The sequence below is a fragment of the Schistocerca cancellata genome, chromosome 2 (genome assembly GCF_023864275.1).
Source record: "Schistocerca cancellata isolate TAMUIC-IGC-003103 chromosome 2, iqSchCanc2.1, whole genome shotgun sequence".
Classification (NCBI taxonomy): domain Eukaryota; kingdom Metazoa; phylum Arthropoda; class Insecta; order Orthoptera; family Acrididae; genus Schistocerca; species Schistocerca cancellata.
Window position 1 is genome coordinate 665,489,301 of NC_064627.1, and position 20,930 is coordinate 665,510,230.

General features: G+C 38.6%; 1 protein-coding gene and 1 non-coding gene across 2 annotated transcripts; one reads left to right on the top strand and one right to left on the bottom strand.

Annotated features, from left to right (window-relative positions):
- Positions 1 to 1,448: 1,448 nt before the first annotated feature.
- LOC126162370 (uncharacterized) lies at positions 1,449 to 15,990 on the bottom strand. Its single transcript, XM_049918824.1, has 2 exons — positions 15,815 to 15,990; positions 1,449 to 2,778 (listed from the first exon to the last, which is right to left on the bottom strand). The coding sequence occupies exons 1-2, from the start codon at positions 15,880 to 15,882 to the stop codon at positions 2,388 to 2,390; spliced, it is 459 nt and encodes a 152-aa protein (XP_049774781.1). The 5' UTR covers positions 15,883 to 15,990; the 3' UTR covers positions 1,449 to 2,387.
- A 1,916-nt stretch (positions 15,991 to 17,906) lies between these two features.
- Positions 17,907 to 17,981, top strand: Trnas-cga (transfer RNA serine (anticodon CGA)). Its single transcript has one exon. It is a non-coding gene; the product is annotated as a tRNA-Ser (tRNA).
- Positions 17,982 to 20,930: the final 2,949 nt, after the last annotated feature.

Consider the following 20,930-nt stretch of genomic DNA (forward strand, 5'->3'; position numbering starts at 1 on the left):
GCTGAGAGAAGTCCAAATGAGGTATGCAGTTTTCTCATCCATTATTTCAATACCTGTGTCTCATCTAGAGTTAAAGAACTCTGGTTGTATTGTGACAGCTGTCCAGGCCAGAATACGAACACCACTCTCACCACATGGCTATAAGTGCTCAGAGGTGCTTTTTGAACATCAGACTTCTTTTCCCTATCAGACACTCCTTTCCACCAAATGGTACACAGTAGTGAAAAGACGACTGTGTGTACAGACTCTGCTGCACAATGAAGGACGTGTGTCAACAGTCAGCTCTAGTGCTAAAGCAAATTTACAGTTACAATCGTTGAAAATGAGGATGTTTGATTACAACAAATGGTGGCCACATTATTACAAAAGAAATGTCAATTCCATAGAGACATCTGTTAAGGACATTCCTAGAGATAAAAAGGTGTCATTCACTGTTTCAACTTTTATGGAATTCTGCTTTTCTGCAGAACAGATTGGAATAGTTGTGGCAAAACCATTCATAGGAGGAATAATTCAACATTCTTTCATCCTTGGCCAACATACCCACACGTTCCTGAACTACCACAGAAACATGCGTATCCAAATGGTGTGTGTCAATGAAAATAAAATTAAAGGTATATGGAAAATGCTCAAGTACATTCCCGACTGTAATGAATCCAAACCATTTTATAAGAACATTGCAGCTTGGGAAACAAAGACAAATGGAAATTGCAATTTCATTTTGTCCTGTATGTTTATTTCCCTGGATGATTTACTGTTCCATGTATTCTGAATATGTTTTTCAATAAAGAAAATACATTATTGCGTGTTTATATGCCAGAATTTTATTACATAAGAAGCAAAACTGAAGTTAATTTGAAGAACTACTTAAAGTCCTTTTTTAAACCAAAATTTTAACATTAAGGAATACAAGATCATATTTGTGTAATGACAGTCTTATGTAGTTTCGATGTATGTAACATATAATGCAATAATTTAGTGCAATATTTGCTCCAGTAAGGTAATAGACAGGTTTTGGTTGTTTCTGAAAGTGTACCTCTAGGGACTTAAGCCGTTCTGCAAATTCACGATTCAAATATGGTAACCAGTGCCAGGCTGTGGGTGTCAAAAGCCAAATTGAACTTGTTCAGAGTTTCATTACAGTTTGCGGTCATGTTAAAGATGTAAATGATATGTGCTTGTTTGTGGAACCTGTCTCAAAATGAGAATGGCTTGTAAAAATCTCATGTGCTGTGACATCCAATATATCTGTCGCTAGGTAAACCTAAGAAAAGCATAAGTTTTTCTGCAGTGTGAAATAACATTTGTAATTACAGGTACCTAGCAAATTCTACTGTGTGTTTGTGGAGCGATATCCAAACAGTACGCTAAGATTCCCTCTCTACTGTTGAGCTGATGATTACAGTTGGTTAATGATTCTGGAACTGTGGGGTGAAAAAAACATACAATGAGACTGAAAGCCAATTTTGTTTGGTATTTTATTTATTGGTGAAATTCTTCTCAATCCAATAAACCACCAATGGGTAATGATGCTTGTAGCACAAGGTAACAACTTTTCCAAGCTATGTTTATTACTATTGAAATGTGACTTACACACGCATAGCCACAGTGACATCTTGAAGACTGAAATATTTGTGGTGCTGCACCTATATGCTCAACAGTTACTGTAATTGGGGTGCACTTTACAGAAAGGTAATATGTGAAACGTGTTTGACCTTAATCATCAGCACACTGTGATTATTATTCTATTACTGCACAAGTAGATCATATTTTATCATAACAAAGAATGTACGACATTTGGCTTCATTACATTGCTATTGTGTGCCTTTCAAGAACTTTGAATTCAGAAAAAAAATCTATTTTATATTAATCAACCGCATTCCTCATGATTAAAATATGCATTTCTGCTTGTCTTCCATATTTTGTGGAACTCATTCTTCTCTTCTCATTTTTCTACAGTGGCTGTTTCTCCAGATGCATTGCTATTCTTATATTTTCCTGTCCTATTTTATACTATCAGAAAACTTGCCACACTTAATTAACACAATGACTGCTGTGTGGCTGCCGGCAGCCATTCCGGGCTGCACTGCCAGTGGCCTCATGGCAGTCAATTCGTTCATCACTACACAGGTGCAGTCTTTTCTGGCAAACAAGTTAGGGTCAAGTTAGCTTTCCCTAAAATATTGGTCTTTCGACTGCTTAAAACCATTACATGTGTTTGAATATGAGTCTTCACGCAGCTGCAAAGTATACCACTGTTGCAGTTAATGACGTACAAAATTCTCTCTAGGTAATGAATTACAGCAGCACCACCAAAAGCAAACAACAATTCACCTAAATACATGTTCCTTAATACTGCAGAAATCCATTTATATTGGAAGTTCTATCTATTCATCATGTGAATTCACCTGATTCTTCAACTGGTTTAGTCTGGTTTCGATCTCTCTTGTATCCATTCCTCTTTCCTTGTAGTATTTTAGTGTCACATTGAGTTGCTGTTCCTCTAGGCCTGGTACACGATCATACAAAGACTTTCCAAGCTCTTCATCCATGTCATTTTCCTCTCTTAGGATGCAGAAGTATATGAGGAAAATTCCCAAACTTGCTGAAATGACTATGCCTTGATACCATGGTCTATCATCTTCCTCTCCTCCCCTAGCCTGCACTGCTTTCCACGCTGCTGCTTCACTTGACGTGTATTTTATTGGGTGGTCTTCTGGATTTCTGCTTGAGTTATGATGAGATGAGTACTGTGCGAGTTGCTGAACTGCTGATAACCTGAAACACACCCAAGTTTTATAGATTACGTAGTACAGCAGGTACTGAGCTCCCAGAATCAAACAGTAATCCCCTGGAAGACAATACGCTGTGAATAGTACACTGTCGCATTAGTTACCTCAAATTTTACGTGTACTTCCTGAGAGCTGATACGTGCAGCTTACAAGTTCAAATGTGTTGATCAATCACATGACAACTGCTACGAGTTATTCAGATGAATCAGCTGAAGATGCAATGATGTCTTAAACACACCCTTGAAAATACGCTGGGATAAAAAACAAGAATGCGTGTATGTGGAAAAAGTCTTAACACAATGTGATCCCTGTAAATGTCCAACACTAACAATGTTTACATTCATATCTGTCCAAAGGCTTTTGAAGAATCTGAAGGTGAATATCATCAAACAGCTATTATTCACACTGTTTGAGCAATTAACCTACTTTCAAGCAACTGTGTGTCACATACTTTCATTTGCTAAAAATGAGAAAGACTAACCGCACTGTGGTGGCAAACATGTTTATGTTCAAGGCCCAGCTCACTACAGCTGTCTGTTCCTCTTGAAGGAAGAAGCATGTCCAAATGACACTATCTTACTCAACTTGATTGTCACATACTAGGATTACGACATTTATTTCCTCTACAGCATATCATTTTGACTTCTGATTGAGTTTAAGTTATTCTCTTCTTTAACAGTACAGTAACTTATTTGTAACAGTATACTCCTGCAACAAATCTATGTTAGTTACATGCTCCATGGATCATTTTCCAACATAGATCATAATGATGTGGAATGGCGCATTTTACATTCACATCTCAAATTAATTTTTACATATGGTTACATCATTCTTAACACACACACACACACACACACACACACACACACACACACACACACACAGAGGGAAACATTCCACGTGGGAAAAATATATGTAAAAGAAAGATGATGAGACTTAACCAAACAAAAGCGCTGGCAGGTCGATAGACACACAAACAAACACAAACATACACACAAAATTCTAGCTTTCGCAACCAACGGTTGCCTCGTCAGGAAAGAGGGAAGGAGAGGGAAAGACAAAAGGATATGGGATCCCATATCCTTTTGTCTTTCCCTCTCCTTCCCTCTTTCCTGACGAGGCAACCGTTGGTTGCGAAAGCTAGAATTTTGTGTGTATGTTTGTGTTTGTTTGTGTGTCTATTGACCTGCCAGCGCTTTTGTTTGGTAAGTCTCATCAGAGAGAGAGAGAGAGAGAGAGAGAGAGAGAGAGAGAGAGAGAGTTAGTAATTCCCACCCACCAACCATGACACGTTGCAGTAATAGCAATTCCTCTACAGAACAGGAGTTGTCAAGGAGAAACTTTCTCAAGTTTGTTTCCAAATTGCACTTTGCTGTCTGTCAGACATTTTATATCACTGGGTAAGTGATCAACAAGTTTTGTTGCAACATTGTGCACCCCTTTCTGTGCTAAAGGTAACCTTAATGTGGAGTAATGGATGTCATTTTTTCCTTCTGGTATCATAATTACATTAACTGTGGTTCCTTTTGAACTGCAGTGGATTATTTACAACAAACTTCATGAAGGAATAAAAATACTGTGATGTGGTCAGAATAGCCGACTCCTTAAACAGATGTCTACAAGACAATCGTAAATCAGCACCACATAATTTCTTATAGCACTTTTTGCCCAATGAAGACTTAATTTCTTAAAGATGAGTTACCCCTGAACGTTACGCTATAATGACATCACTTGTAAGAGGTCCGAGCAGATGTAATTTCGATGGATTGCTCACGCACTGCCTGCGATATGTAAGCTATAAGAGAATCTGAGACCAAAGAGCAGTGTTGACGGCAGTAGGAACTGTGTGTTAGTAGCAGTAAGTTGTTGCTAGTGAGCAGTCGTGTGTGTGGAGTTGGCTGGGCCGGTTGTGGGAGCGATGGCGGTGCCTGAGCGGTATAATATAAGGTAAAAGCAGCCTCGCGCATATGTAGTATTGTTATCTCAAGTCCCATGTAAATGTTTTAAAAAAAAATCTTGAATGATCGTCAAAAGTTACTTTTTATGAGAAAGATTATTATTAAGAGATTTTTTTAAAAACATTTACATGGGACTTGAGATAACAATACTACATATGCGCAAGGCTGCTTTTACCTTAAATTATACCGCTCAGGCACTGCCATCGCTCCCACGACCGGCCCCGCCAACTCCACACACACGACTGCTCGCTAGCAACAACTTTCTGCTACTAACTCACAGTTCCTACTGCCGTCAACACTGCTCTTTGGTCTCAGATTCTCTTATAGCTTACATATCGCAAGCAGCGCGTGAGCAATCCATCGAAATTACATCTAGTCGGACCTCTTACACTGAATGGAAATATGTCAATTTCCTGATTTGTCTCTCTCTCTCTCTCTCAAATTTCAATATTCTAAGTGTAAATATGGCCGAACTCAGTTGTTTTAGGATCCAAAATGGTGCTTTTTCCAATTTAAATTCTCATCAATATGGACATCTAAGACTTTTGAAGTTTCCACCCTATTTATTATTTCACCATCATCTGCTACACTTATCACTAATGTAGTACCCCTAGATGTGCAGAACTGAATACGTTATGTCTTTTTTAAAGTTGAGGGTGAGACCATTTGCTGAAAGCCAGTTAGTGATTCTTTTAAGAATTCTGTACCATTTTTCTGTTTCTGTAGGTATACTTGGATTGATTACAATACTAGTGTCATCTACAAAAAGGACTAATTCTTTGCACATATTCTGCAAAAAATATTGATCTGGAGCTAGCTAATTATTGTCATAGTGTACTGTAGGTGTAAACAGAGATTATAGTAACCTATGGCTTTCAGCTGTTCTATAAACTTCTCCTAATACACACTTAGGCTCATATCAACTGGATCATGTGGTAATAAAACAAAACACAGAGAACTTGAACGTACAGGTCAGAAGAGGACTAGGCATAGATTTTGACCACTTTTTAACAGAAATCAAAGCCAAATTTCAACCCAAAAAAACCAAACCCCAAAATTAAAGAAGTTCCTACAATCGACAAAAAATTGCTGCCAGACAACAGGGACAAATTTGTTAACAAGCATCAGGAGGTGGGAAATTGGGACGAAATCAGAGAAGCAATGACAGAAACAGTGAAAGAACTAGAACAACCATGAAAGGGAGGGAGACACTATGTGACGAAGCAATAGAGCATAGACTAATAGCTTGGAAGAAATGGAACTCCAGTAAAAAGGAAAGAGACAGGGAGCAGTAAAGAGGCATCAAAACTTTTAAACACAGAAATGGAAATATGAAAAAATAAAAAAAATAAAAATAGAAGAAATAGATACAGATTTCAGACAGAACAACGCATGGGACTTGTAAAAAGTTTTCAAAGAAGAAATAACATGGTACAAGCCGATGAGCCTACACTGCACAGATTTAACAGGCAAACTGATTACCAACAACAAGTCAACTGAAAATACACTGGGAAGCTGAAAAATGACAGAACATCACATGAAGGCAGGATATTAGTGGAGATGTACAAACCGGGAGGAAAGCAGGTAGCTGGAACCATTTTTGAGGTTATTACATATTGCTGGGAGAAAGGAAGAACGCATGGCGACTGGAAACGAATCATAATCCATCCACTACTTAAGACTGGTGACAGGACAAGTACCAACAATTACTGAGTCATATCTCTTCCAGTCACCAACAAAATTATATCCAAAGCTCTACTGAATGAGACAGAAGATAAAGCAGAGCACACAATTGGCGAGTACCATGTGGAGTTCAGAAAAAATAGATCTTGCCCAGAGCCAATTTTTAACTTGAAAGCTATCTTCAGGATCAGGAATATGCAGAACCTTAACACAGTTCTTACATTCTTTGATTTTTTTAAAAGAAAGTTTACAATTCTGTAGACAGGTAGTATTCCTAGCACTGGAAGAAACAGGTAACGACAAAACCACGAGACAATTAGATGAACAGACAATCTCGGAGAAAACTTCAAAATTTAAGTTCCTAGGGGAAGTTTCTGAACCCTACAAAATTAACACCGGTGTTCAGCATGACAATGGGCTCTCACTGATTTTCTTCAATGTGGTCTTAGAAAAACTCTTGAGAGAGTGAGATGCAAAATTTCAAGAGAAAAATGTTGAAGGAATCCATCTAGGATGAGGATCTGTGATGAAATGTGTTGCTTTTGCTGACAATATTACAGTAATTTCTAAGGACAAACCAGATGTAAAGATAATGATAAAAACACGTCATGAAGTTTCTTCTAAAACCGGATAGCATTGGACATAAAATCAACAGAGAAAAACATATACAAACACAACACAGAAACATGAAAAGAGTTGGTAAGTTTAAGTATTTGGGAGATTGGATACAGTCACATGGGTTAGATAACACCAAGATTACAGGAGGATCAAATAAAATGCAATTAGCATACAAACTCACTCAAAACCAATACAATAAAATATCGGTATCATTTCAGGCAAAAATTAAGCACTATGCAATTGTAATTAAACTGGAAGCACTTTACAGATCTGAATGCCTAATACTAAATAAAATGGGTGGTCAAGAAGAACTGGATAAAAGGAAAGGACCACAACAGAACAAATATAACAAATGGACAAACAGGAGAAATGATCTATACAGAAACATCAAAACAATCACAGACACAATAAGAAAGTAGAGATTAAAGTTTTATGGTCATATTTACACAATGAATGACAATATGCAAATGATGAAAATTTTTAATTTCATTTCAGCATTAAAAAACACCATGGGATGGCTGGAAGAGACAACAAGGAACTTTGGAGAACTTGACATCATAGAAGACACCATACAGGATGGGAACGTTTCAGGCTACTGATTAATACTGCACAATTTCCTGTCCAACAACAAAATTCACAATCTAGGAGACTGATGTCACAAGAATAGAGGCAGGCCATCAGTCAACTCTACTCTAAATAATAAGTTCTGGGAGGATAAGAAGGAAAAAATAGTACCTTTGTCTTAGGTTCTAAGTGATATATACTTAGTCAAATTTATTGGACATCTAAAATCCCATTCATACCATAACAATGAGTTAGTAATGGGTGTGCTCATCAGAACTTATTTTGTAGCAAACACAGAACAAGGTATGTGTGTGTCTATAAAATGGAAGGGGGGGGGGGGGGGGGAGGTGGAAGATGACCATGCATACATTTGAACATTTAATTCTGCCCTGAGTTTAGCCTGGAGGGGGGAGAAAAAATATACCTCATCTCATATCTTGTCAAAAGATTTAAACACTACAAGTTTTGAGGTTAAACAATGTGTTTTGTCTGATTCTGTCCACTTAGGATATTTGCATGTCTTTCATACTAATGGTCACTTTATCTAAACACAAATAAAAATGCTAATCTTGGAACTGAAGTAAAATTCCATCAAATAATGTTCACTCCACTGATATTGTTATAGAAATAAAGGGCCGACAGAAGCGTCCGATCCCATGCGTCGGCTTTGACCCATGACTTAAGGATGTTGTCGTTTGTGACGTCATGACGGTGCAGAGTTTGGTTTGTGAGTGTAGCGTGTTTGTGGATGTCATCGTGTTGTGGTTTGTTGTGCTCTCCGGTGGTATGTCCAGGGTTTTTGTTTGTGTGGTGTAATGGGCTCAGTTTGCATTTGCTCATTATCCAGAATTGTTTGAGTGTTGGCTGTGTTTGTAGTGGAATTCATTTCAGTGAGTTAACGATTTTGTGTGAAGTTAATTTAATGTCGTTCACTGTACATCGTGTGGTAATTTTAGTAAAATTAATCGGTTGTTGTTTTTGTTCAGGAATGGATATGGCGGATAAAATTAACAGTGGGCAGGTCAAGGGAAGTGTTCGATCCCAATGTGTGGCTGTGTATGTTGATACTGGTATCAGGAGATGTTTTTGAGCTATATAGGCCAAGGGAAGTGTTTGATCCTAATTTATGGGATCAGGAGCTGCTGTTGAGCTGTATAGGTCAAGGGAAGTGTCCGAATCCAGATGATATTGTGTTTAGTGGTATTTTGGGAGTTTTGTGATGTCGGTTTTTTTCATCGTTTTGTATGGAGGTGGGTGTATAAATTTGTTTATATTTAGTTTGCCCTCACCAAAAAACACCCAATTTCCCGCACTTGTCCCGTTAGTGTCATTAGGCTTTTTGTGGAAAGTGTGTGTGTTCATTTTTCGATGTACATTTGTCCTCACAATGTCTACGTACCGACTTTATATGCGCCATATTGGAATCGTGGTTGATGGTCGTTTCCGCCATATTTGTGACGTCATGGGTCAAAGCAGACGGGTGGGATCGGACGCTTCCGTATTTCCGAAATAAAGCAAAATGAGGATACTGGAATGTAGTCGAATTAAGTTGGGTGATGCTGAGGGTATTAGATTAGGAAATGAGACACTTAAAGTAGTAAAGGAGTTTTGCTATTAGGGGAGCAAAATAACTGATGATGGTCGACGTAGAGAGAATATAAAATGTAGACTGGCAATGGGAAGGAAACCGTTTCTGAAGAAGAGAAATTTGTTAACATCGAGTATTGATTTAAGTGTCAGGAAGTTGTTTCTGAAAGTCTTTGTATGGAGTGTAGCCATGTATGTAAGTGAAACATGGACGATAAATAGTTTAGACAACAAGAGAATAGAAGCTTTCGAAATGTGGTGCTACAGAAGAATGTTGAAGATTAGATGGGTAGATCACATAACTAATGAGGAGGTGTTGAAGAGGACTGGGGAGAAGAGACGTTTGTGGCAAACTTGACTAGAAGAAGGGATCCGTTTGTAGGACACGTTCTGAGGCATCAAGGGATCACAAATTTAGCATTGGAGGGCAGCGTGGATGGTAAAAATCGCAGAGGGAGACCAAGAGATGAATACACCAAGTAGATTCAGAAGGATGTAGGTTGCAGTAGGTACTGGGAGATGAAGAAGCGTGCACAGGATAGAGTAGCATGGAGAGCTGCATCAAACCAGTCTCAGGACTGAAGACCACGACAACAACAACAACAACAACAACAACAACTGCAAATTTATGTTGAGGTCACTTATACTGTAGTTTCCAAGTCAAATGAGTAAGTTTTCATCTTCCAGTAAATTCTCATCTCCTAAAGAAGACTAGTGCATAGAATTACGATGATTTTGATAATATGCTCTACTTGGATCTAATATAGCAACAAATTCATGCTTTGGTAATAGTCAAAATTGAAGGGTTGATTGCAAGCAATACAAGTATGTGCAACAGAATGATTTATATTGGATTATTTTCTTTCTGGTTATGTTACATTCATTACTTAAAATAAAATTTCACTGTTACATTCAAATATGGAGAAAAACGAGAATGTTTTTACTCTCTGTAATGTTCTGCTACAGATAATGCTGACACAGCAATAAGTAGTCATTTCTAACACAGTAAGGCAGAATACCACACTTCCTGTGAAATTACCTAGTAAAGTAGTACACTGGTTGAGGAGCAGAAATATTTTTGGAGAAGAGCGACATTCAATTCCTCGTCTGCCCATTGTGAATTAGGTTTTCCTAGGTTTCTGTAAATCACTTCAGTTTATTGTGGGGAAGTTTCCTTTACAAAGACTTTCTTCCATGTATGTCTTAACCACCTCGCTGTCCATTCTGCGTCTGCCTTATTGTTAGCGGAAGGGCACACACTTCTCAAAATGTAAACAGATTTCTGGTGAAAATCTTTCTCCCAGGTTACAACAATTTTCAAGTAGGAAAAGTAGAAACCAAGGGTGTAAACAATAGTTTCAAGATAGGTGTCGACTTTAGATAAGGACAAGCTAATTGACTCTGCTATGTAACCAAAGGATATTGTCATTATTTCATCCTGGATTTTCCATTTTTAGAATGTTGTAATAAGGCATTTTTTACTCTGGAAATCAACAAATGCCCCCATAAGATACATTCAGATTATCATGCAGAGTTATTAGTTATAGCAAACAGAAGGATCCGATTCCAAATGTCTGCTTTGACACATGACATAATGGTGGTGTGGAGCGTGACGCCGCTATAGCGCGAAGTTTTTGAGTTAGTTGTGTTTGTAGACATCATGTTGTGTTTGATGGTGCCCTCTGCTGCTGGATTTGGACATGCCGAGTCTAACGTGTGGTATTGGGGTTCACCTGAGTGGTTTTGAATGTAGGTAGTTGGTGTGGTACCGTCTTCAGTGAGTCATTAAGGTCTTTTTGTTTGTGTGTTTGGTGTTTTTATTAGGTCTGATTAGTATGGTGTTAATCATGCAGAAATAAGTCAATTTTATTATCGCTTTTTTGTTAGGTACAGGTATGACAGTGTAGTTAACAAGTGTGTATATTATGTTCTGAGATGGCTGATGTTATGATGTCTGTCATGCAGTTTCTGCAGATGTTCAGTCTTACTGCTGAATATGCCTGTGTGTGTGTGTGTGTGTGTGTTTTGGCCACCTACGTGGTATTGCCACAGGCTTTTGTTTGTAAGTAATTTTTGTTTTGGTTTAATTCTACAGTAATTGTGATGTTTTGTGCATTGTATATTATATTTATGGCAGGTTGGTTCTGTTACAATTGATGTAATAAATACGGGGTATCTGGGTTTTTGAGTTGTTGGGCTTTTCGTCCCACATTTTGGAGTTGTGGGTGTTGGTATTTTGGTATTGATAGCTGTGATTGAGCTATATAGATCAAGCGAACTGTCTTAAATAAGTGGAATATTCCACTTTTTGGTGTTGTAGGCATCGGTTTTTTAGTATCAATAGCTGTGATTGAGCCACATAGGTCAAAGGAAATCTCCGATTCCTATCGTTTTGTTGGTGTAATGGAATGTTGTAATGTAAAATTGTTTTGGATATTATTTGTTTTGGGATGGTTTGGTGTTTTTTTTATTGTTGGATATTTAGATCATCCCTGCCCTAAACCTCCAATTTTTTTTGACCGTCCCGGTAGTTTCTTTATTTTTGAAGTGAGACGTTATTGTCGTTTTTATTTTTGTTCGCATTTGGTGGAATGTGTATGTAGTGACGTCATTGTCGTCTTTTTGTATATTCTGGTAGTAGCCATTTCCACCATACTGACGATGTCATGGGTCAAAGCAGGCAGGTGGAATCGGATGCTTCTGTAATGCCTAAGTGTTAATGGGCACTTTTTACAACCCAATGCGGACCTTTTATCATTCTTTGTAGAAAAGTGAAACCGAATGTTTTAAGTGCCTGTGAGTACTGATTCACTGAGGGAGTAGGTGATTATTACAGATATGTTGAAAATCTAGATATGGTAAACGCATGATGTTAAACTATTACAACTCATGGTGGTGTATCTGTGTATGCAAACAAAAATCATTGTGCACAGGAAACTGGTTTACAAAACATTTGTACAGGCCTGGATCTTGGACTGGCTAAAAAAACACTGTTTACAAGTACTGATCTCATTGTTACCTATGTATACCATTCACCAGATAGTAACATTGTAAACTTCATTACGCAGATGGAGAACTATTTTTCTTACTTTGTATGACTTATACCTAAAATTGCACTGTGTGGAGGCATCAACATGTGTATAGGTGGTGGAATTACTAAAGACAGGAAATTCACGAGCTTAATAAACAGCTATGGGCTGTTTGTAACAAACCAACTCTGAACAAGGGGTGATGCCTGTCTAGACATTGTTATCACTAACCTCCTCAATACTTGAGATAATAATATCAGTGTAGCTAAACGAATGATTGCAGATCAAAGCAAATTACAAATGGAACTCAATATGGGCAGCAGAAATGAACTGCAATCAAGCACACAGCATTCACATTACAGATTCAGCAGAAAGACTATTAAAGAAGAGAGACTACATGACCTGAAAGCAGCTCTGTCTGGTTGTAAACTAGCAGCAGAAAATTACACAAAAGTAGACAAGTGAGTCATTTGTTTGCTCCAAACATTGAGAACAAAATTTCATGACATGTTCCTAATAATCCCCAAAAAGAATCTTCTAGGTGAAGCACAAGGAAGGGAAAAACATATTAAAGGGAAGATGTAATAAACTCCTGAGCTACTTAGATTAAAACGCATTGCCATAAGGTTCAGGGACCGGATGAAATAGGTAAGATCTTGCAACTAAAGAACTACTTCATTGTAATTACTTAAGAGCCAAGAGAATTTACAGAAAGGTAGTGAATGATGCAAAAATTAAAATAATAATAATAATGACAGGTTCATCAAAGTAGTTCATGATCAATGTAAAGTAGCTCGGAATCTGACAGGTCCTAAATGATCATAGGAAGAAGTCTATCTCTGCCTTAAATTCATGTAGCCCTGATGTCTTCAATTACTCTGTTAGAGTAGTAAAAAATATTGCAAGCGAAATACGAAGCTCAGGCTTGGATCCTATAGCTCATATAAAAAGTGTAAGCTGTTTCACTATTACAAACTGAAATGAAGTGCACCCTAAGAACATTGTACAATAGTCACTTCGCATAAGCATTCAGAGAGCGCAGATATGTATGGTAAGCCTTGTACAGTCCTGAAGAAAATTATTTCGGAGGCTGTAGTAATCAACAAATGTTTATCCTACAGTGTCTTCCTAGAATTCCTGTAATGGGCTTGGGCAGTACCAGTCTACATAACTCACGTGAAGTTCCAGTATTAGACCAATTTCGATAATCTCAATTATGGCTAAAGTTATGGAGTCTGTGATGAAACATCAGATATTAAGTTACTTTGAACACGATAAACTCATCCAGGACACCCAGCACAATTCTTGTAAAAGAAAGGTAACGGTTACAGCAGCACTGAATGTAATTGCAAAGATAATGCAGGTGTGTAAGGGCAGATAAAGTGTGGCATTTGATATCTCACACAAGATACTGTACCCCAAACTGAAGTGTTATGGAAGAGGGGGGTCGACAGAAGCGTCCGATCCCACACATCGGCTTTGACCCGTGACGTAAGGGTGTTGTCGTGTGTGACCTCATGACGGCGCGGAGTTTGGTTTGAGTGTGGCTGTCTCCAGTTCTGTTTTATCTTATTTTATTTACTTTTCTGATCTCTTCGTTCTATCTTGTGAGATTTTTTTTTTTTTGTTTTAAATTTAAAAACGCTTATTACTTATTTTAATTATCTGTTTCCTCCAATTTCTGTTTTAGTTTATTATATTTATCTTTCTGATCTGTTCGTTCTATCCCGTGAGATTTAAAAAAAAAAAAAAAAGACAAAAAACACTAATCAGCTACTGAAGCATCTTTATCTTCTATGGGTTGCAGGGGTTACGACCCCTGGGGAGGTGGGTGGGTATTCACGCATGGCTGTCTTCACTTACACGTTGTAGCTACGCAAGGCGTCTAAATTTGTTTATATTTAGTTTGCCCCCCCCCCCCCCCCCACCCAAAACACCCCATTTCCCGTGCTTGTCCCGTTAGTGTCATTAGGCTTCTTGTGGAAAGTGTGTGTGTTTGTTTTTGTTTCTGCCATATTTGCGACGTCATGGGTCAAAGCAGACGGGCGGGATCGGACGCTTCCGTATTTCCGAAGTGGAGGCACTGTTCTTGCAACTCTTCAATAGTATCTTGAAAACCAAAGGAAGGTAGTATGGTCCAGAACATATATTGTGGCATGTCATGCATACCTCTGGGATGCTTCATAGGACCTCTCCTGTTTCTTATTTATGTCAATGATATAGGTTGTAACAACCACATTTCACAGTTTGCTGACGACACCACTCCTTTTTTGCCAAAGAAAAAGCTGGCCCACATGCTCTAGAAGCAATGCACGTGCTCTTTGAAAACATTAATGAGTGGTAACTGTGTTGTGTGTGTGTGTGTGTGTGTGTGTGTGTGTGTGTGTGTGTGTGTGTGTGTGTCAGTGAACTGACCAGCTCCTAATAATGCTGTATTATGCACGATTTCATGCACATTAATTATGACCTGCTGTTATGGAGACACACTTCAAGTTGTAAGGACAAGTTACTGCTACGAAAAAGCAGTCAAGGAAAGACTGGAACACTGCAAACTTATATTCGCCCAGTTAGTAGTAACAACCATTTTCAGCCAGGATCTGTTATTGTGCCTCATCAGTGTAAAAGACAACCAAATGACTTTCAGCACATGGCAAGACATACATAATCATAGTAGCCATAACAAGAGAAACACTGAGATAGCAAGATCTCCAGAACATAAGACAGGTTTACAATGGTTGCTCTAAACATGCTCAACATAATGCCTTGCAAAATGCAAATGTTTGGTGCCATGTGCATTCAAAAGAACAATGGCACAAGACTTGAAACAGCACCCTTTATACTCGGGGAATTTTTCCACCAGTGACCAAAGTGAATGGACAAGATAATATTGTCTTTATCTGTTATGTGTCCTTATGGCGAACAATTTTTTTCATATGTTCAATGAAAAATTGTAAAAACTTGACTGTATGTTATCTTGAAACAGTCCGTCCAGTCCTGACTGGTAAACGACGCAGATCAGAAATAAATTTTCTACTGTCGAAAACAAGTTTATCCTACCTCGCATTTGCCTAGTACTGAAGATTAGAAATTAATATGGTATAGTTTATCGCAATTTGAAATGCGTTCATTTTGTTACGTCCTTTTTAATTACGTCATTTTCGTTACATTTTCCTTATCTGAAGTCTGTCTTTATAACTCGTAACTTTGAGGTTTCAGTTATCGGTGACTGCAATTGCATCATGTGATTGTTTGATGGTTATTGTAGTGTTAGGAATTGTTAAATTATGAACATGTCTGCAAGTAAGAAGAAAATCTTGAGTTTATTGTCAGCACGTAGAAAACACATGTAAATAGCCAACTGCCAAGGATTCAGATATATTTAAATCTCTGTTATATAATATTCTGAGTACCGTACAGAAATGTTCTGCACTGTGTTTTCTTTTTTTCACTAAAATTATATCGCACTGCAGCTCGGCTCAAATGGGCACTAATAACTATATATTTTACTTCAGTAAGAAGAGAGCTACGAGGTTTCTTTAATTGTTTAATGTGTTAAGGCAAGAAACTCTTAGCATATAATCACCTCCATCGCTGTTTCACACAACGAATTAAATTTAATTCCAATGCTGTTAACACAACTTTACTCGCCATTCTTCATTTGTTACTAGTCCAGACACAACTTTACTCCACAGTCTGAAAATACTGCGCGACTGCGGAATAGTTTACACTTTACTTAGAGACTAGACTGTTGACGTTATGAAGTCGACAATACAAGTCAAAGCTACCGTCAGGTATCGACATATGGTGATATCGACAAGTTTTTTTTAAAAATAAAAAATAAAATATTACCACTGTGCTATTACCACTGATTACCATAGCTACATCTTTCGCCAATCACCAGTCAAGACTGGATAGACTGCTTCAATTTCACATATCTAAGATTACACAAGCATTTCAATACAAGAGGAAATTAGCATAAGTATGCATAATAACGCAAGAACAATGTGGCATAACACTGAATGACATATAGAGTGAGAACTTTCGAACAAATACATGTTCACTTCATTTCATATAGTGGTGCATTGTTTAGGCTGTCCAATTTCCTGCTTCATTGTGAATGAACCTGTACAATGGTTTCTCACATAGATTTTTCGATGCCTTTCCTCAAAATTTCACCAGTTGCATGGACTTCATTTTAATATTTAGACGGTTGAACATTTTAATAGCTACTGCATGTATGTGTGACAAACTCTCACCAGTCAAATACCTCTTGAAGAAACTGAAGCATGTGGTAACTGATCAGTATCTGATCAGCCATGGTCTGTTACTATGGGGTCACTCTAAAAGTTGCAAGAAAATACTACTATTACAAAAGATGCAATAATAATAATAACATCAATCAAAAAACTGGACCAGTCCAAAACCAACTTCGCATGTACAGGAAGTATGACACTTTTCAGTCAGAATGAGATTTTCACTCTGCAGCGGAGTGTACGCTGATATGAAACTTCCTGGCAGATTAAAACTGTGTGCCCGACCGAGACTCGAACTCGGGACCTTTGCCTTTCGCGGGCAAGTGCTCTACCAACTGAGCTACCGAAGCACGACTCACACCCCGTTCTCACAGCTTTACTTCTGCCAGTATCTCGCCTCCTAAATTCCAAACTTTACAGAGGCTCTCCTGCGAAACATCCCTTAGGCTGTGGCTAAGCCATGTCTCCGCAATATCCTTTCTTTAAGGAGTGCTAGTTCTGCATGGTTCGCAGGAGAGCGTCTGCAAAGTTTGGAATGTACAAGGCGAAGTACTGGCAGAAATACAACAGTGAGAACGGGCTGTGAGTCGTGCTTGGGTAGCTCAGATGGTAGAGCACTTGCCCGCGAAAGGCAAAGGGCCCAAGTTCGAGTCTCGGTCCGGCACACAGTTTTAATCTGCCAGGTAGTTTCATATCAGCGCACACTCCGCTGCAAAGTGAACATCTCATTCTGGAAAGAGCTTTGATATTTGCCGATGACATTGTAATTCAGCCAGATACAGAAAAAGGAGTTCGAAGATCAGTTAAACGGGATGTTTAGGTTGGTTCAAATGGCTCTGAGCACTATGGGACTTAACATCTGAGGTCATCAGTCCCCTAGACTTAGAACTACTTAAACATAACTAACCTAAGGACATCACACACATCCACGCCCGAGGCAGGATTCGAACCTGCGACCGTAGCAGCAGCGCAGTTGCGGACTGAAGCGCCTAGAACCGCTCGGCCACCGCGGCCGGCGGATGTTTAGGTCTCGAAAACATGTAATAAGCTGACCATGAACTAAACAGAACAAGGGTAACAAAGTTGAAGCTAAGATGGACATATCTGCTTAAATGTTTCTGTATGTGTTATAATTAACCTTGTCTTCGCAATAAACGACAACTGACAGTACCTTGTCTCGAGTCTCGGTCGGGCACACAGTTTTAATCTGCCAGGAAGTTTCATATCAGCGCACACTATGCTGCAGAGTGAAAATCTCATTCTGGAAACATTCCCCAGGCTGTGGCTAAGCCATGTCTCCGCAATATCCTTTCTTTCAGGAGTACTAGTTCTGCAAGATTCGCAGGAGAGCTTCTGTAAAGTTTGGAAGGTAGGAGACAAGGTACTGGCAGAAGTAAAGCTGTGAGTACCGGGCGTGAGTCGTGCTTCGATAGCTCAGTTGGTAGAGCACTTGCCCGCGAAAGGCAAAGGTCCCGAGTTCGAGTCTCGGTCGGGCACACAGTTTTAATCTGCCAGGAAGTTTCATATCAGCGCACACTCCGCTGCAGAGTGAAAATCTCATTCTGACTGAACAGTGTCATACTTCCTGTACATGCGAAGTTGGTTTTGGACTGGTCCAGTTTTTTGATTGATGTTATTATTATTATTGCATCTTTTGTAATAGTAGTATTAACATCGATAATAATAGTATTAACATCGAGTATAGATTTAAGTGTCAGGAAGTCATTTCTGAAAGTATTTGTATGGAGTGTAGCCATGTATGGAAGTGAAACATGGACGGTAAATAGTTTGGACAAGAAGAGAATAGAAGCTTTCGAAATGTGGTGCTACAGAAGAATGCTGAAGATTAGATGGTTAGATCACATAACTAATGAGGAAGTATTGAACAGGATTGGGGAGAAGAGAAGTTTGTGACACAACTTGACCAGAAGAAGGGATCGGTTGGTAGGACATGTTTTGAGGCATCAAGGGATCACAAATTTAGTATTGGAGGGCAGCGTGGAGGGTAAAAATCGTAGGGGGAGACCCAGAGATGAATACACTAAGCAGATTCAGAAGGATGTAGGTTGCAGTAGGCACTGGGAGATGAAGAAGCTTGCACAGGATAGAGTAGCATGGAGAGCTGCATCAAACCAGTCTCAGGACTGAAGACCACAACAACAACAAAAGTATTTTCTTGCAACCTTTAGAGTGACCCCATAGTAACAGACCATGGCTGATCAGATACTGATCAGTTACCACATGCTTCAGTTTCTTCAAGAGGTATTTGACTGGTGAGAGTTTGTCACACACACATGCAGTGTGTGCGTGACAAGTGAGTTTGTTATGAACCCCAGGAGTTTCACAATACCTGCACTGTTTAGGTATCCTTTGTCACTGACTCTATATACCAATTTTTGCGTTTTTTTCTTTTCATTTACTTTCATTTTGTTTATAACAAACTATCACTTTGTAGTATTGAAGAAAACATGTACTTTGTCCTGAATCTTGCTGGCAGCAATTCCTTTCGAATACAGCATTGTTTCATCTCTGAATTGCAATTACTGTCCATGAGAGCTTAAATAATTTACAATAGTTAGTAATTGGAAGGGGCCCTTTACCAATCCCTATGGCATGCTGGGTTCTAACTTATGTTGACATGATAGTACTCCTTGAACTGATACAATTTTCCATCTGTTTTCCAAATAAGATTTGAGGGTTGCCACAACAGTGGCTTCAATTTCACACTTATTGAGGTTGTTTAGGAGTACCTTATGAGGAATGCACTCATACACCTTACTAAGGTCACAAAGTATCCTGTTCTTTTTTCTCAGAACTGTGTTTTACCCTGGTAACCAGAAGTAATGCTGCTGTTGCAGATGTTCCTTTCCTGAAACCATGCTGAGCCTTGTAGAAGAGTTCATTAATCTCAAAGTAGTTTGATGTTTGGTCTTTCATTGCAGTTTCAATCACTTTACTGCAGACTGGAATTATTGAGATTGATCTGAAGTTTGTTATCATGGCTGGACCATTTTTATAATCTGACACTGTCCATTTAAGTTTCAGAAAGTCTGGAAATGCACAGCAGTGAAACATTAATTACCATAGGTTGTTGTTGTTGTTGTGGACTTCAGTCCTGAGACTGGTTTGATGCAGCTCTCCATGCTACTCTATCCTGTGCAAGCTTCTTCATCTCCCAGTACCTACTGCAACCTACATCCTTCTGAATCTGCTTAGTGTATTCATCTCTTGGTCTCCCTCTACGATTTTTACCCTCCACGCTGCCCTCCAATACTAAATTGGTGATCCCTTGATGCCTCGGAACATGTCCTATCAAACGATCCCTTCTTCTGGTCAAGTTGTGCCACAAACTCCTCTTCTCCCCAATCCTATTCAGTACCTCCTCATTAGTTATGTGATCTACCCATCTAATCTTCAGCATTCTTCTGTAGCACCACATTTCGAAAGCTTCTATTGTCTTCTTGTCCAAACTATTTATCGTCCATGTTTCACTTCCATACATGGCTACACTCCATACAAATACTTTCAGAAATGACTTCCAAACACTTAAATCTATACTCGATGTTAACAAATTTCTCTTCTTCAGAAACGCTTTCCTTGCCATTGCCAGTCTACATTTTATATCCTCTCTACTTCGACCATCATCAGTTATTTTGCTCCCCAAATAGCAAAACTCCTTTACTACTTTAAGTGTCTCATTTCCTAATCTAATACCCTCAACATCACCCGACTTAATTCGACTACATTCCATTACCATAGGTAATGATTCAGAAATTTCATAGATAATTTCCTTGAGGACATTAGTGAATATCCTGTATATATCCTATCGGAAGGTTTATAAGATTTTACAGCCCCTGTCATTTCATCTTTTGGATTTCCCTTGCATTCACATGGTGCATCTTTCATCATTTATTACGGCAGCTGCAGGATCTGCATTGAGGCCTGCGATTGTCCTTACAGTGTTTTCCATAATGTCAATAAAATAACTATTAAAGTCATCTGGACTACACAAATTTAAGGGAGAAGTGATTTTCTTATTGTGTTCATTGATCAGGACCCATGCTGCCCTTTTCATTGGTTGTGAGCTCCTTCAATGCTTTACTTTTTGACGTCTTCTACATCCTTTATATAATGTCTTTTTGCATGTAAATGTGTGCTGTAGAGCACTTCCTTTACACTGGGAGCTGTAACTGTTTAGTAATGATTATGTAATAACAGTACTAAGCATTTTCATTTTTTCAGTTCATCAGTATACCACGTTTTTTTTTTCTTTCAACACTTGGCTGTTTTGTGATATGCTTGCACGACATTTTTTGGTATTGTGTGGATAAATATAGTCAAATTTGGCCTCTTTGAATGCATAAGTTGCTGCCACTTCATGCAATCCAGGCGCCACTTTACTACAGATAATGCGGTCTGAAAAGCATTGTATGTTTCCTTTTTTAT

Excerpts from the sequence above, each read along its gene's own strand:
- LOC126162370 (XM_049918824.1), bottom strand. The coding sequence starts at position 15,882 with ATGGCGAGTAAAGTTGTGTTAACAGCATTGGAATTAAATTTAATTCGT. Across the intron at positions 2,779-15,814 it reads TGTGTGAAACAGCGATGGAG|GTTATCAGCAGTTCAGCAAC; the intron begins GTGATTATATGC and ends GGTGTGTTTCAG.